Source organism: Oreochromis aureus, linkage group 18, assembly GCF_013358895.1.
Source record: "Oreochromis aureus strain Israel breed Guangdong linkage group 18, ZZ_aureus, whole genome shotgun sequence".
NCBI classification, from domain to species: domain Eukaryota; kingdom Metazoa; phylum Chordata; class Actinopteri; order Cichliformes; family Cichlidae; genus Oreochromis; species Oreochromis aureus.
This window is the reverse complement of record NC_052959.1, coordinates 23,845,045-23,858,052: the sequence shown is the minus strand read 5'-3', so window position 1 is coordinate 23,858,052 and position 13,008 is coordinate 23,845,045. Positions and strand designations below refer to the sequence as shown.

Genomic DNA, 13,008 nt, shown 5'->3' with positions numbered 1-13,008 from the left:
CAACATGTAAATGGAATATAATTAGATTCACACTGAGAAACCTAGCTGTTTCACTGCTGTAGTTAAGAAATAAATAGCATTGCCTCGTTCATTATAAATTTGCTGGCTTTTTGTGACACAAATTAGGTTACACAAATAAGTATAAGGTTGCTCATTTAAAATTAACTAGCCGAAGGATTTAGAATCTGAGGTGCTTCAATGAAATTACAAAAAGCTACAATTCACTTTGAGTTCAAGTTTAAGTTCAATGCACCTGATATACTTTTGGTGTCACAGAGTCTGTGTGCAAAACAAGAGTGGCTGATCAAACAAAATCCAATACTAACCCGCTCCCCTGGCAGGCCAGGAGGTCCATCATTGCCTGAGTTGCCCTGAGGAGATAGACAGGGTACAGAGAAATTTTGTGAACTTCATCAAAACAGGTAGTGTGAAATATGAATAAAATTCATGCAAATCATTGACACTGAGGTTACACATCAAGTAAAGATGTGCATGCATGCACATTTATTTTCCTGCCTGATTTACCAAAGGGGAACTATGCTTTATAAGATTGATACACTATAATTTTATATTTAGGTAGCTCTATATTTATGTAAGACTTTCAACAGACACACAGATACAGTACTATGTATAATAACTTGTGTATAATACGTGAGCACGGTAACATGTATTTCACATAGCAGCTGTACCAAACTACTGATTTTATTCATGCTCCATACAAAAACATAAACATAAAGATATATTAGATATCAGTGAACCCACCATTAAAAACCTGAAATGGGCACTTACCTTAGCACCCGGCTTTCCTGTTGGTCCTCTAGCACCACGGCCACCACGTGGACCCTGTACTCATTAAATATATTTACAGAAATAATAAGTTCAAATTTTGAAAGCATAAAACAATAAGAAGCAAATCCTAAGAACAATTTTATTTAAGGGCAATTGCCATCTCTGCCCCTCTCTAAAATTCTCTACCTACTGCATATATTTTTCAGAAAACAAAAACACATAAACCCCATAGACAACCCTTTAAAGGATGAGATTTTCATTTAAACACAATAAATCATTTATGTGGAGAGCTCGGGCTGAGCTGGCAGACAGATGAATTGCCTACCGTTGGGCCACGTTGCCCTCTAGGGCCAGGTTTGCCAGCAATTCCCTGAAAACGGAAAAACAAAAGTTTTGATTTAGGACAAAAATCAAGCATCACCTTAATATAATACTTCTTAATATCCTTTTTGGGAAGTTTTAGCTGAGCCATCATCAGACAGAAGCAACTGTTCTGGGAGTTCGAGTCAGGGATGAAACAGCATTTTTGGACAAAAATAAATAATCCAATTGATGCGGTAAGTGGTTACCCATAGGCACTTGACAGTTTGAACTACTGTCAGTTCTAGCATGCTGGGGCCAAGCATGTCTGCTTCTCAATGTCTGTACGAGCGCACAGGCGAGTTTGTCTTGTCAATAATAACCAGCATCATTCTGAAACCCTCACTCTCATCCCTTTGGCTCAAACACTCACTAGTTTCATTCACACAGCTGAATATAGTTGTCAATCCTCCATGAAGACCCACAGTACATATTTACTGCAGCCTTCTGGGTACGGCCTTTGTAGCGCGACAGAGTAGCAGTTAGTGTTGAAAACCTGCACTGGCCTATAATAGAATAGAATAGAATAAACCTTCCCACGGATGAGAAATTTCGGTGTTACAGAGCTCTTACAGCAAGGGAAAATAAAATATAATAGGAAGACACAGGGTGGTCCTATAAACATAAGCAACCAAAGTTTGTATATACAGGTATATACAGGTAACAATGTACAGAATATGTATAGAAAAAATTGAAAAAATTGTACGGAGATATGTATAAAATGTGAACCACATTCTAAAAGAAAGTAAATCCCTTTCAGGGTCAAAATCAGACCCTTCGGTAGGCTAGGTTCAGTTATTGTGCAAATGTACAGTCTATAAGGTTGGGGAAACCTGCAGTCAGCTGAGACTGAAGAAGTCAATTGGATGGCCAGATGTCCAGATGAACAGAATAAACCTTTTGGGATTTACTCACCTGGATGATTGAGCATGCATCAAGTCAAAATCCGAAGGCTCTTACAGATTGATTGTTTTGAAAGATGATGTTCATGTACATATTTCTGCCGTGTAGTTCAAAAAGTACACTAATAGGTCACATCAGCATTCAACAACAAGTGGCCTTTTTGGTACTATGAACAAATTTCAGAGTTAATTTAATTGTATGCAATCACAGTATACTGTTTGGAATCGAGTTGGGATTTTTTAAACACACACAGTAGAGTAGGTAGATCTATTTATTTGTTTTCTACCAGATCCAAGCTTGCAGTGTCAAAGTTTAATTGTGTGTCTCCTTTTAAGATGTAAGATGCCGCTTGATCACTAGGAAAGCTGAGTGACTCTGTATGCATGTATTTAATGATTTTTTTCCTCACCCTTGCTCCTTTCTCGCCGTTTGCCCCAGGGAATCCAGGAAAGCCATTGGAGCCCTGCAGGGCAAGTAGAGAAAAAAAGTCAGAGAGAGGGACTGAGTGAGCAAAAGGAGAAATACATTCACATATTCGAGAGCATAAAATAACACTCTGCCCTGTAACAATGTCAGGGAGACTATAGAAGTAGCAGCAGTCCTTTTGCACTTTACTGAACAGGGCTAATTAATAAGAAACTGTACAGTCCTTCCACATAAAAGACTAACTTGCCAGCCGATTCATATTACTGGGTGTGCAGTTTATAGTTTGTCATCCCCTTAGAAAACTGAACACCTTCTTTTTAAGGCATCAAAAGAACCCAGTCACTTTGACACTTTCTGACACACAGACAGACAGACAAAGGTGTTGTTAGGTTGTTAGCAAAGCGTCTAGTGAGGAGGAAGATAACACTGGCAGTGTGAGTAAATAAAGACAAAGAAAACGGAAACGGTGGATTTCCTTTGTTACCCATCAGCAATTTAGTTATTGGACTTTTGCAGGCTGTGCTGTCTGATAATGAGAATGGTGCCAGTCAAACAAATACTAGGAGGGTAATCACTGTTGGATGAATTAACAGGAGTACCAAGCAGCTTACCAATATAGCTTCCCTTCATGCAGAATTAGGCAGCATAATTATATGTTCAACCGATTTAAGTTAAACATTCCTCTGACCCAGCTGCGCACCAAGGTCACGGGCATATATAGGTGTGTCAAGTTTAAAACGCTCTCTGATGCACAATATGATGCACTATGCGGTATCCATAGTGCTCATTATTGCAGACATGCATATGTATACAAGGAATAATTCTGTGCAGTATAGGCAAGGGCGCCACAACAGGGCAGCGTGGGCAGAAACGCAAGAAGTAAACAGCTCAACATTGTGGAGACAGCAGGAAAGGGACATCTATGCTGCTTAATTTGTTTTTCACAGAGGTGCAGTTATGGTAAACTGAAAGGAGAGCTGGTACTGGACAAGCACGACTTGCACCATGGAGATAAGACAGCCTACTGAAGCTCTTGCAAATGGCATCCAGAATTAACAGTGTGGGAAAGCTGTTAACAGAGAGTGATGGGGTGCAGCAGCCAAAAACACAGCCATTGGAGGGATTCATGCACAGGCTGATTGAGGGGGATAAAGGCTGTTAATGGGCCAAGACTTTGACCCTGAACATACTCCTGAGGACAATTTGACATTTTATAACACTGTTGATACTTTGCAATGGAAACATGGGACGAGCAGGTTCTGTCTCATACAGCACATGATCTATTTTGGGAATAGAATTAACTTTTTAGGAACTATGGAAGTCCAAAAAGGATGGTTGGGTTCCAGATAAATATATATTAAAAAAATCTTTAAAAATATTTAGTCTATGTATTTGAAAAGTCAGGATGTCTTTATAATCCCTTTAAAAAATGGTGTTTGACTAAAGTGAAAATCCTTGAGGACACCCTTTGTTTACAAAGATTTGTTGGTTTTGCTATGCTTAATAGCACTGAATAACCTTTACTGTACTCTGTGTATTACACAATTTAAAATGTCAAATCTTGAAAAGCTCCATTCTAGTTAGCATAGGCGGTAAATGATTTAAAAAAGTAAATACAAATTACTGAAATATACAGTTTTGAAATGTAACCATTTCAAAATGTATTTTGTAGCTTACTCAATTTGAGGAATATCCACAGCTCACATTTTGCTGACATTAACAGAGCAGTTCCTAAATGGATGTTGTATCAAGTTGTATCTGACCCATCGTATCAGTGCGAGGGTGTCAGTGCTGACAGCAGCAGAGAGGAACCAGCTGCAGCAGCACATTGTGATAGTGGTGCCGTGGCACAATGGTCAGCTGTTGGAGTATTCCTGGATTTTAAGGAGGGAGGACAGCTGATGACTACAGCAGGTGACCGTGCCAGTTACAGCTTCTAAAAGAGGCCTGGAGAGTGTACAGTAGGTGTCTGCTTGGATTTGTGTTTATGAATGTGTTAGTCATCAGGTTTTTGAAAGGCACGTGGTAAGAGGTTTAGATATGGGTCAATGCTGATCAGCCAACAAAATGCTGTGAAGTCATAGAGAAAATCAATATAGATTTCTGTAGATTCATATATGTAAACACATGGAGTCTGTGCACAGATACACAAATACAAACAGCTTGATACTGAAGCAGAATAGTGAGTAAACACAGTGACAGCCATGCTGTGTTGTCAACCATCTACACTGCCCTTGACCAAGACACTGAACACCTACAGCTGGAAATTATCTTCAGTATTGGATAAAAAGGGAAAATATATGTACTCTAATCACACACCTTTGACCCTTGTCTTCCAGGGTAACCAGGCAATCCAGGAACTCCAAGTTTTCCCTAAAAAAGAAGAAAAACCAAAATAAAAGGAATCAATTGACATTTAGAGACACTGGCAGTCAGACCTGTAAACTTTATTGAAATTCACAGAAGCATTGTAAAATATAAAGTTTTATTTCTGGCGTGTGAAAGTTTTGAATCCCACATTTATGAAAATGACATCATCCATGCAGAGGCATTTCTGCTAATTGTGAATTCACTTTGGTCCAATTTGGCCATCTCGGATGGCGTATGGTCATTAAGAACTACACAGAATCTGATGTAACTATCCCACATGCTTTTACAATAAGGTCAACTCTTGTATGTGTACACTAATTTGAGTATGAATCCAATATATCTGATTTTGATGCTGGTAATATGTACTAATCTTGAGCAATTCAGGAAGAAGATGTCAGTTAAAATGAAATGTGTTGTTATGCAGAAACAAAAGGAGCACTAATAGGATAATTAATAAAAAGCTTTTTTGTACCTGGTCATATTTGTGCATCCATGTGTCAAATTAAACTTCCAAATGTAAAATAAATGACTGAAATATCTTTAAGATAACTTTATAATATTTACAGATAATCTCTTGATCAAGTTTATTACTGTATTTTTCATTAGAATATGGCTAGAATAAAAGAGTGATCACTGCCCACCTACTTTAGGATACACAACTGTGATGTAAATCTTTTTATAGTTGAAATCTAGTTATAGTGTTATTGACTTGTTATGGCAATAATAGTGTGTTAGACTAAAGTATGACGTAAGAAACTCTGTGACAAAATGACAGCTCCATGAAGAAAGTTAGCTACACATGGAAATAAAAATGGGACTGTTCTAGTGCTGAAGACAGGTGGCTACAAAGTAATTGTAAAAGTCTGAAGACTGGATAATAAAGTATTTATGTATTATGTGTTATGATGAAAAGTATTTTAAACTGAACACGCACTTCTTAATGTTACACAGTTATAGATGAACTTTAACTTCAGCACAACAAAAAACATTAAATAGGAATCTGAGATTTTATATTTCAGTTCCTGTAGGTATTGGCTCTTTACCTTCTCTCCAGCTGACCCCATAGGGCCAGACTCCCCAGTGGGTCCTGACTTTCCCTTAGGACCCTCAGGGCCATCCTCTCCTCTGGGCCCTAGTACGCCATTTTCACCCTAAAGACAACCAAAAAAAGTAAAAAATGTTTTTTAATTGTCCTGTCAGACTCTGTAACTGCGAACCTGAGCTGTCATTTTGGAGATGATGGTTTACCTTGTCACCTTTGAGCCCCATGTCACCTTTAAATCCTGGAAATCCATCTTCTCCCTGGAGACGAACGACATCAAGCACTCATGTTTAAAACTAAGAGTTTAAGAGACAAAATTGATCAAATATAATATATCATATGATAGCTAAGCCATGTTAGCTATAAGTAGCTAAGATATGTATAGTGAAAAAGAACCCACTTAGCTTTGTTTGTTATTTAAGTGACAAAATCACAGTGACAGTTTACCATAGCAGGCTTTGTGCACTGTGAAAGTTACTTTTTCCAACAGTGTCAGGGCTCTATAAGAAAGATTTATAGTGACATCTAGTGGTCATTTAAATGAAGCATTCACACAGGGAGTTTTGAAGTTACTTTGCTGACACCTGGTGGTTCAAGTTGAGAAAGCAGTTTTCAATATTTTATAGTTTTTATTCTTTGCTTCCGCTACTGATGTCAGTATTCACAGATATCACGATGCATGAAACCACTAAACCAAATACTAATAAATCACAACTGAGTCAAATCGTAACTTTGCATTGGTAAAAAGAGCTATGCCACTGGATTTTATTAAGGCAGAAGCATGAAAGTAGATGATGTTGTAAAAACATGCTATGAATTTTAAAGTGATGGGAAAATGGGATTAAATTTTCTGACAAAAGACCCTAAAACTTACACAGAGCGAGCAATGGGATAAGTTCAACCAATGCAATCTCAGGAAAGAATGGAAACAGATCCATCTGCACTGAGACCGCTCTACAAAGCAGCCTCATTCTAGTTTAATGTTCCACACTCCATTACAGCTCAGTGGCACGAGGGTTTAACTGCCAGTGTGATGGGCCTTTAAGAGTTTTTCCACTTGCTGGATTCGAAGAAAGCCTCATTTGGGAAGAAATTACTACTCTGATGGGTCCATTTTCAACAGAATGACATCTGTCAACAAGTGTGGGTAAAAAAGAGGCTGGAGCAGTGTTTACCTTTTCTCCTTTGTCACCTTTAAGGCCTCTAATTCCCTCAGCGCCCTGAAGAAAGTGAACAAAATGAAGTTTAGGGAAAATTTTAGGGAAACTTTTCATGGCAGAGTGGTATTGTATGTCTGCAATGGCACGTACTTTCACACCGCGAGGCCCAGGGTAGCCGATGGATCCCATAGGACCTGGATGACCCTAACGATTTTAAAAAATAAAACAGGAATAAAATGAGAAAATTATGTAACTCTGTAAATATTTAGGTTAATAAATAAAAGCTAACAATGCTAATTTGACAGGACAGGAAAGAAAAGACATTTCACAAGCTAAACTGCAAATTGCATATAATAGCACAATTTCAATATTAACACTGACAATTCTGTATTATTAACATATTACTCTATTATTAATACTAATAAAGAATAGTAATACTATATCTTTTATTCAGTCTTTTATTCAGTTGTTTTACCATACTATCTAAAATGAGAGTATTTACTGTTTAAAACTCCATGAAATAATACTGTAAAACCTCTTTACTCACTCAATAAAAACTCTGTGTGTGTTAATGCCAGCTTACTGTGGTTTGTAACACAGGACAAAGTGACTAATCACAAGCCACTATGTGTGGGTCTGGTATTTTCAGAGGCAATTTACCTGATAGCATCTGAATTGCCTGCCTACATTTAACCTTGAGGCGCACTCCGCAGACTAAACTGCATCTGACAAGACTGCCAGACCTCCCCCCACCCCTTCCTTTGTTGTGCTACTTTTGATACATTTTGGGAACAGCTGTAATGAGACACTTCTCTGTAACACTAAATTAGCACCAACTTGCATCATACTTACAGCTGCTCCTTTCTCGCCTGGAGGACCCTCTTTGCCTGGGTGACCCTACGGAAGGAAGTTTAGAGATTTTCAACAGTTGGTCTTTAGGATTTTGTCAAGATGACAGAAAAAATGAAAAAGTAATCAGATGTGTTACTCACAGGAGGACCATCGGCACCAGCTAGGCCATGCAGACCTTGCTTCCCTTGAGGTCCCTACAAAGAGAAAGGAAACAGATAGAAAGAGAAACAGATAGAGGGGGAGATACAGACACACAGATAGCTACTTTCAGAGAGGCAAGTAAGGCCTATAGCTCAGCAGTATGTCTGCAAAATCACTTATGAGGTCCTGACAGAAACATTTGCAGTTGTGGGGGAGGACAAAGAGGGAACTGGCTTTACTTACTTTTTCACCAGGAGGCCCGATTGGACCTTGAGGACCAATAAGACCCTGAAAGGTAATGCAGATCATATTTAAGAAGGCTTAAATGATGTGGGAAAAGAAGTGATTCATTTTGAATAAAAACAAACACCTGATATGTCCATTTGGGGAAACATATACCCTATTTTATGGTGTGCTATGCGTCACTTGCTGGGTTGTAACAGATTTGCTTTTTTCCCTTTCATTATTCCAACCATTTTACCTTTTCCAACAAGTTCAGACCTATTCATTCAGCTCTGCAAATGGTTTATTATTTTCTGCAGTGATTTTAAAGCCACACTTCTTGGAGACTTCTTGACAATTCAACCAGCGAAGAATAAAATGTTAATAGCAGCTTTTCTTAGAAGCAAGCTGTGTTATTTTTCAAGGGGCCAATGCTTTCGCTGGAAGGCATCAGTTTGACTTTAGCCAGGTATTAACTAAAAAGAAAGAGTTATTTATTCAACCTGTATACCATCAGGACAGGTTCCTACTAATACTTTCCAAGAGAATGACGTCATCCTGTTCAGGCTGCAAGTGTCAGCAGGACTGAAAATCTTACCTGGCAATGGCCATTTAGCCCTGGATAAAATATCGGGAGCACTGTTTTGTATTAAATATGACTCAATAATGGAATATTTTTCACCAAGTGGACATTGTAATTAGGTTAAGTTCTGTCAAATGAGTACAACATGTCCAATCTCAACTGGACACAAGAGATGCTATTTTTTGTGACAGTAACAAAACAGTGTTATTGGAAATCCTTCACTCTTCCTCAGTGTGAGTTTTCTGACAGAATTACAGCAGCTAAAGAAATGAACGTCATATAGGGAGAAGCGAGAAGGAAGGAAAAGAAAAAAACACGTCTATGGACTTTTGATTGAAAAAGCAGAGGTGCGACTGATCATTTGAGGTCATCGGGTTCCCTGCTGCACAGTGGATATGGCAGAGAGAGGATAGAGCATTAAAAGGAAGGGAGCAAAAGGAGGATGAGAGAGAAAAAAGGAGACAGTTGGAGAAGCAGTCAGAGAGACTGACTGATCAGTAAGGTTTTAAATAAAGAGACAGATACAGAAAACAAGAGAGCAAAGAAAAAAAAACTTACATTTGGACCAGGCATACCCTGCTGCCCGGGAGGCCCTGCCTCTCCTTGTGGACCCTGCATTTAAGAAAGAAAACAAAAATGAAGTTGCAAATATCTCCAATGATCGCAATTAATGCATTTTTTCCCCAACTGTATGCTTTGTTATGCATGACTATCAATGGAAGAATAACATTACTGCAGGGGAAATTGGATACTTCAGATTAAAAACAGTCAAACAACAATCTGATTCACTCAAAGCACGAGACAGAGAAAGTGATGAGGTATGAGACTAATCGGAATGGTGATGAGTTGTTTGGCATTTCTGTTGGGATTCAGTGTGTCACAATGCAAACACATAAAAAACAAAAGAAGAGACCCATGTGAAATCTACTCCAGCTGTTACAACAAACAAAATAAAGAGGCTCTGTTCACAGTGTTCCAGGTTCCCTGACAGTGCATTTAAATAGATTCACCCACTGTTCTTATGTTCCTCCAGTAAAAGGTGCTCTAAAAGCGCCCATATGGTGGAGAATTTTGTGTGTGCCATAATTGTTTAGAAACCCTCATGGAAGTCCTATCGTAGTGGTAATTTCAGGTTTCTTGTCTTTTGGAATGTTGAGCTCAACGCCAACTTTCAAGACGTTAATGAGAAACACACTGAATGCCTATTGTTCTATACTCCTCTTCAGGTGGTTGTTTCTTTGCCTTGCTGACTCAGTGACCACAGACAGTATGTGGGCTTGTTTCACTGTCTTGACCATTGATCTGCAAACCTCACTCACACATCCCACTGAGACCCTACAGGAAGATAAATCCATGATGGGACCATTGACATACAGACTTTTCCATTTAAACCCTTGAGTGGGCAGAAAGTACGGCAGAAAATCTGAGCAGCATGATTTGACTAGTATCTGATGACTAAAAGGGCCGGATTCCTGTTATGTTAACACAGGGGTTAAAGGCCAATGACATGTTATGCAGAAGAAAAACAGAAAAACGTAACAAACTGCTTAGTTGGTCATGAACATATTCATTTATCTTTATTATGAAGAAAACATTCCTTACCATATTTCCTTTAGGACCAGGTTGCCCATCAAGACCAGGAAGACCCTAAAGAGATCAGTTTTTGATATTGTTTAAGAAGAAATAGGACACGATAAACAGTTTGAAGATTAAGTGATGAGGATTTACTATACTTACACGCTGTCCTGCGGGGCCAGAAGACCCTCTGGGGCCAAGCAAACCTCTAGGACCCTGTATTTTAAGACACATATAAGCTGAAGAAAACTGTATAAACTAATGCATAAACACAAAGTTCTTATACTGATTGTTTATTTGTTTATTTTTGCATTTCCGGTGTATCTGTGTAGATTAAATGCTTAAATTATGGCATCAATGTTCTACGACTTCCCACACATGTGAAATGCTGACCTCATGTGGTCATCTATGAAAACTACTCCACAGAATACGCATGAGAGCAATTCCTCATGTCAAAAGCCTAAAATTATACACTTAGAATCAGCGCACTTAGTCTTTCATCTTATTGACAGTGGATGATGAAATTTTGCACAACTGACCCTTTAAAAGGATTGTGCTATTTTGGGGTATACCAGGGAGCAAACTATTTCTATTGCAACTCTATGCTCCATTTGAAGAGCACTGGGCAGAATATGTCAGTTTCTGGAAAGTAATAACTGAAAAACACATTCATGGTGCTATTTTCTGATCTGTTATGCAAAGCCTTTCTGCCTTGGCAAGGTCGAGAATACAATGGTAATGGTCCTTCCCAGAGAGGAATGTCATTATAGCTGGAGTAAAGAGAGGATTGCAGGGCTATAGGTTTATATCAGACGAAAGTTGATGAATAAACTGAGGGGATGAGGCCTGTGGTAGTATGAAAATTGAGCACATGGTTATATTTTCAGCAAATTCTGATGTTTGACATGGTGGTTTAATCTTGTTTTAACAGCTAATAAATGCACTTACCATCTCTCCAGCCACACCTCTCTGTCCAACCTGGCCATCTTCACCCTTTTGTCAGAAAAGAAAATAGTAGATTATTAACAGATGTTATGAAATTTTGAAGAAAAATGTCAACATGACCAGCTAGATTTTGGATAAAGTGCTAGAGTACTTACTCTTGGGCCATCTTCTCCTGGGGGTCCTGGAGGACCTGTCGAGCCCTGTTCTCCCTGGGGAAAACAATCACAGAAGAGAGATATCAAAAAACATTAGGATGTTAGGGTCAAGAAAGAATCTCTGTAACTAAGAAAAAAAAGAAACAATCCTTTAATTAAAAAGGCGTAACACGGGCCAAAAATTGAGAAAACACAGAAAATGCTGTAAAAAAAAAATCAGCAACAAAACTGCCTTTAATCTACAGTAAGCACGGTTACCACAACTGGCATGGACCTATATGGTTTCCACTATTTATATACTGTTAAGGGATTGGCCTTGTAATTACTTAGTATAGGATAAGACATGAAACCCTGTCTAGAAATACCTCTCTGTGATCTTTGTCCTGTCTTTCTGGGCTCTCCATATAGCCCACGATACACAAACACTAAAATCAGCACTCTTCAACTACCACCAGGCCGGGTTAAAGTCAGCCCAAGTGGTTTATGAGTTAACCCCATCTTTCATAACTGGGTCAAACGCCCTAATGAGTTCCACTGGTTCAGAAGTTATGTCTGTCAGCACTGGGTGCACATGACTTGGATGGAGTGGCCTTTAAATGTCAAATCAGCACTGATGTGTCGTTCAAGGGCAGTAAGTGTTTGGGCCTAAAGATAACTTTGGGACTCTGGGATTTTTATTTTTGGAGCCAGATATAAGTCTTCTGTGATGTCTGTCCTCTGACTTTATGCATTTAACAAGAGACAGATTTGCTCCTTTGATACTTACTCTATGTCCCTTCTCTCCGGGAAGACCAGGGAGACCATCAAAACCGCGATCGCCCTGAAAAAGCATAGCAAGAATTGGTAAGGCGTATCAATCAGTATGGCAGGTATCACTTTGAAGACACAGCGAACCCCAAACAATGCTTCAAACGTAGCCCGTATCCAGTTTACCTTGGCTCCCGCTTCTCCTGGCATTCCTCGTGCACCGTCAGCTCCATTTCGACCCTAGAGAACATGCAGATATCACGTAAAGTTCTACAGGAATCTTATTTGAAAAATATTCAGTTACTGCGGATATTTGCTGAAAATAAAGTGATGATGCTTTAATTTTTCTAACTACTTCATGCTTAAATAAACACAACTTTGAGTTTAAACACAGACAATTATTGGGTGCAGCTGAATTATTTGAAATGTAGCCATGCCTGAAACGAAACAGACTTTTCTCTCTGGAAACTGTATGTGCTGTTCATATTTTATTAAATATGAGGAATTTAAACATATTCTTCTATTGTAATACAACATTGTTCTGGAGAAGATTAACCATTAAAAACTTGACAGTATAGAGACCTAAGACCTTAGGGAAAGTACTCTTACCCTTTTTCCTGATTTTCCTGGTGGACCAGTTGAGCCTTGTAGACCTCTGGGTCCCTATGGAAAAGATATATAAATATTTCAATCAAGCAACAATAACAAAATTAAAGAAAAGATAATATAACAAAGGAT

The 13,008-nt window shown here is 38.6% G+C and overlaps 1 protein-coding gene across 2 annotated transcripts in view; it reads right to left on the bottom strand.

Moving 5' to 3' along the window:
- The window catches only part of LOC116313386 (collagen alpha-1(XI) chain-like), an 80,297-nt gene that overhangs the window by 32,785 nt on the left and 34,504 nt on the right, over positions 1-13,008 (bottom strand). For both annotated transcript variants that reach the window (XM_039602184.1, XM_031731067.2), the window contains exons 16-35: positions 12,880-12,933; positions 12,457-12,510; positions 12,290-12,343; positions 11,524-11,577; positions 11,372-11,416; positions 10,586-10,639; positions 10,451-10,495; positions 9,407-9,460; positions 8,287-8,331; positions 8,043-8,096; positions 7,903-7,947; positions 7,201-7,254; positions 7,066-7,110; positions 6,097-6,150; positions 5,892-5,999; positions 4,798-4,851; positions 2,462-2,515; positions 1,115-1,159; positions 790-843; positions 327-371 (exon numbers count right to left, since the gene is read on the bottom strand). In XM_039602184.1, the coding sequence (XP_039458118.1) occupies positions 327-371; positions 790-843; positions 1,115-1,159; positions 2,462-2,515; positions 4,798-4,851; positions 5,892-5,999; positions 6,097-6,150; positions 7,066-7,110; positions 7,201-7,254; positions 7,903-7,947; positions 8,043-8,096; positions 8,287-8,331; positions 9,407-9,460; positions 10,451-10,495; positions 10,586-10,639; positions 11,372-11,416; positions 11,524-11,577; positions 12,290-12,343; positions 12,457-12,510; positions 12,880-12,933 (1,071 nt within the window). The remainder of the gene's footprint in view (positions 1-326; positions 372-789; positions 844-1,114; positions 1,160-2,461; positions 2,516-4,797; positions 4,852-5,891; positions 6,000-6,096; positions 6,151-7,065; positions 7,111-7,200; positions 7,255-7,902; positions 7,948-8,042; positions 8,097-8,286; positions 8,332-9,406; positions 9,461-10,450; positions 10,496-10,585; positions 10,640-11,371; positions 11,417-11,523; positions 11,578-12,289; positions 12,344-12,456; positions 12,511-12,879; positions 12,934-13,008) is intronic.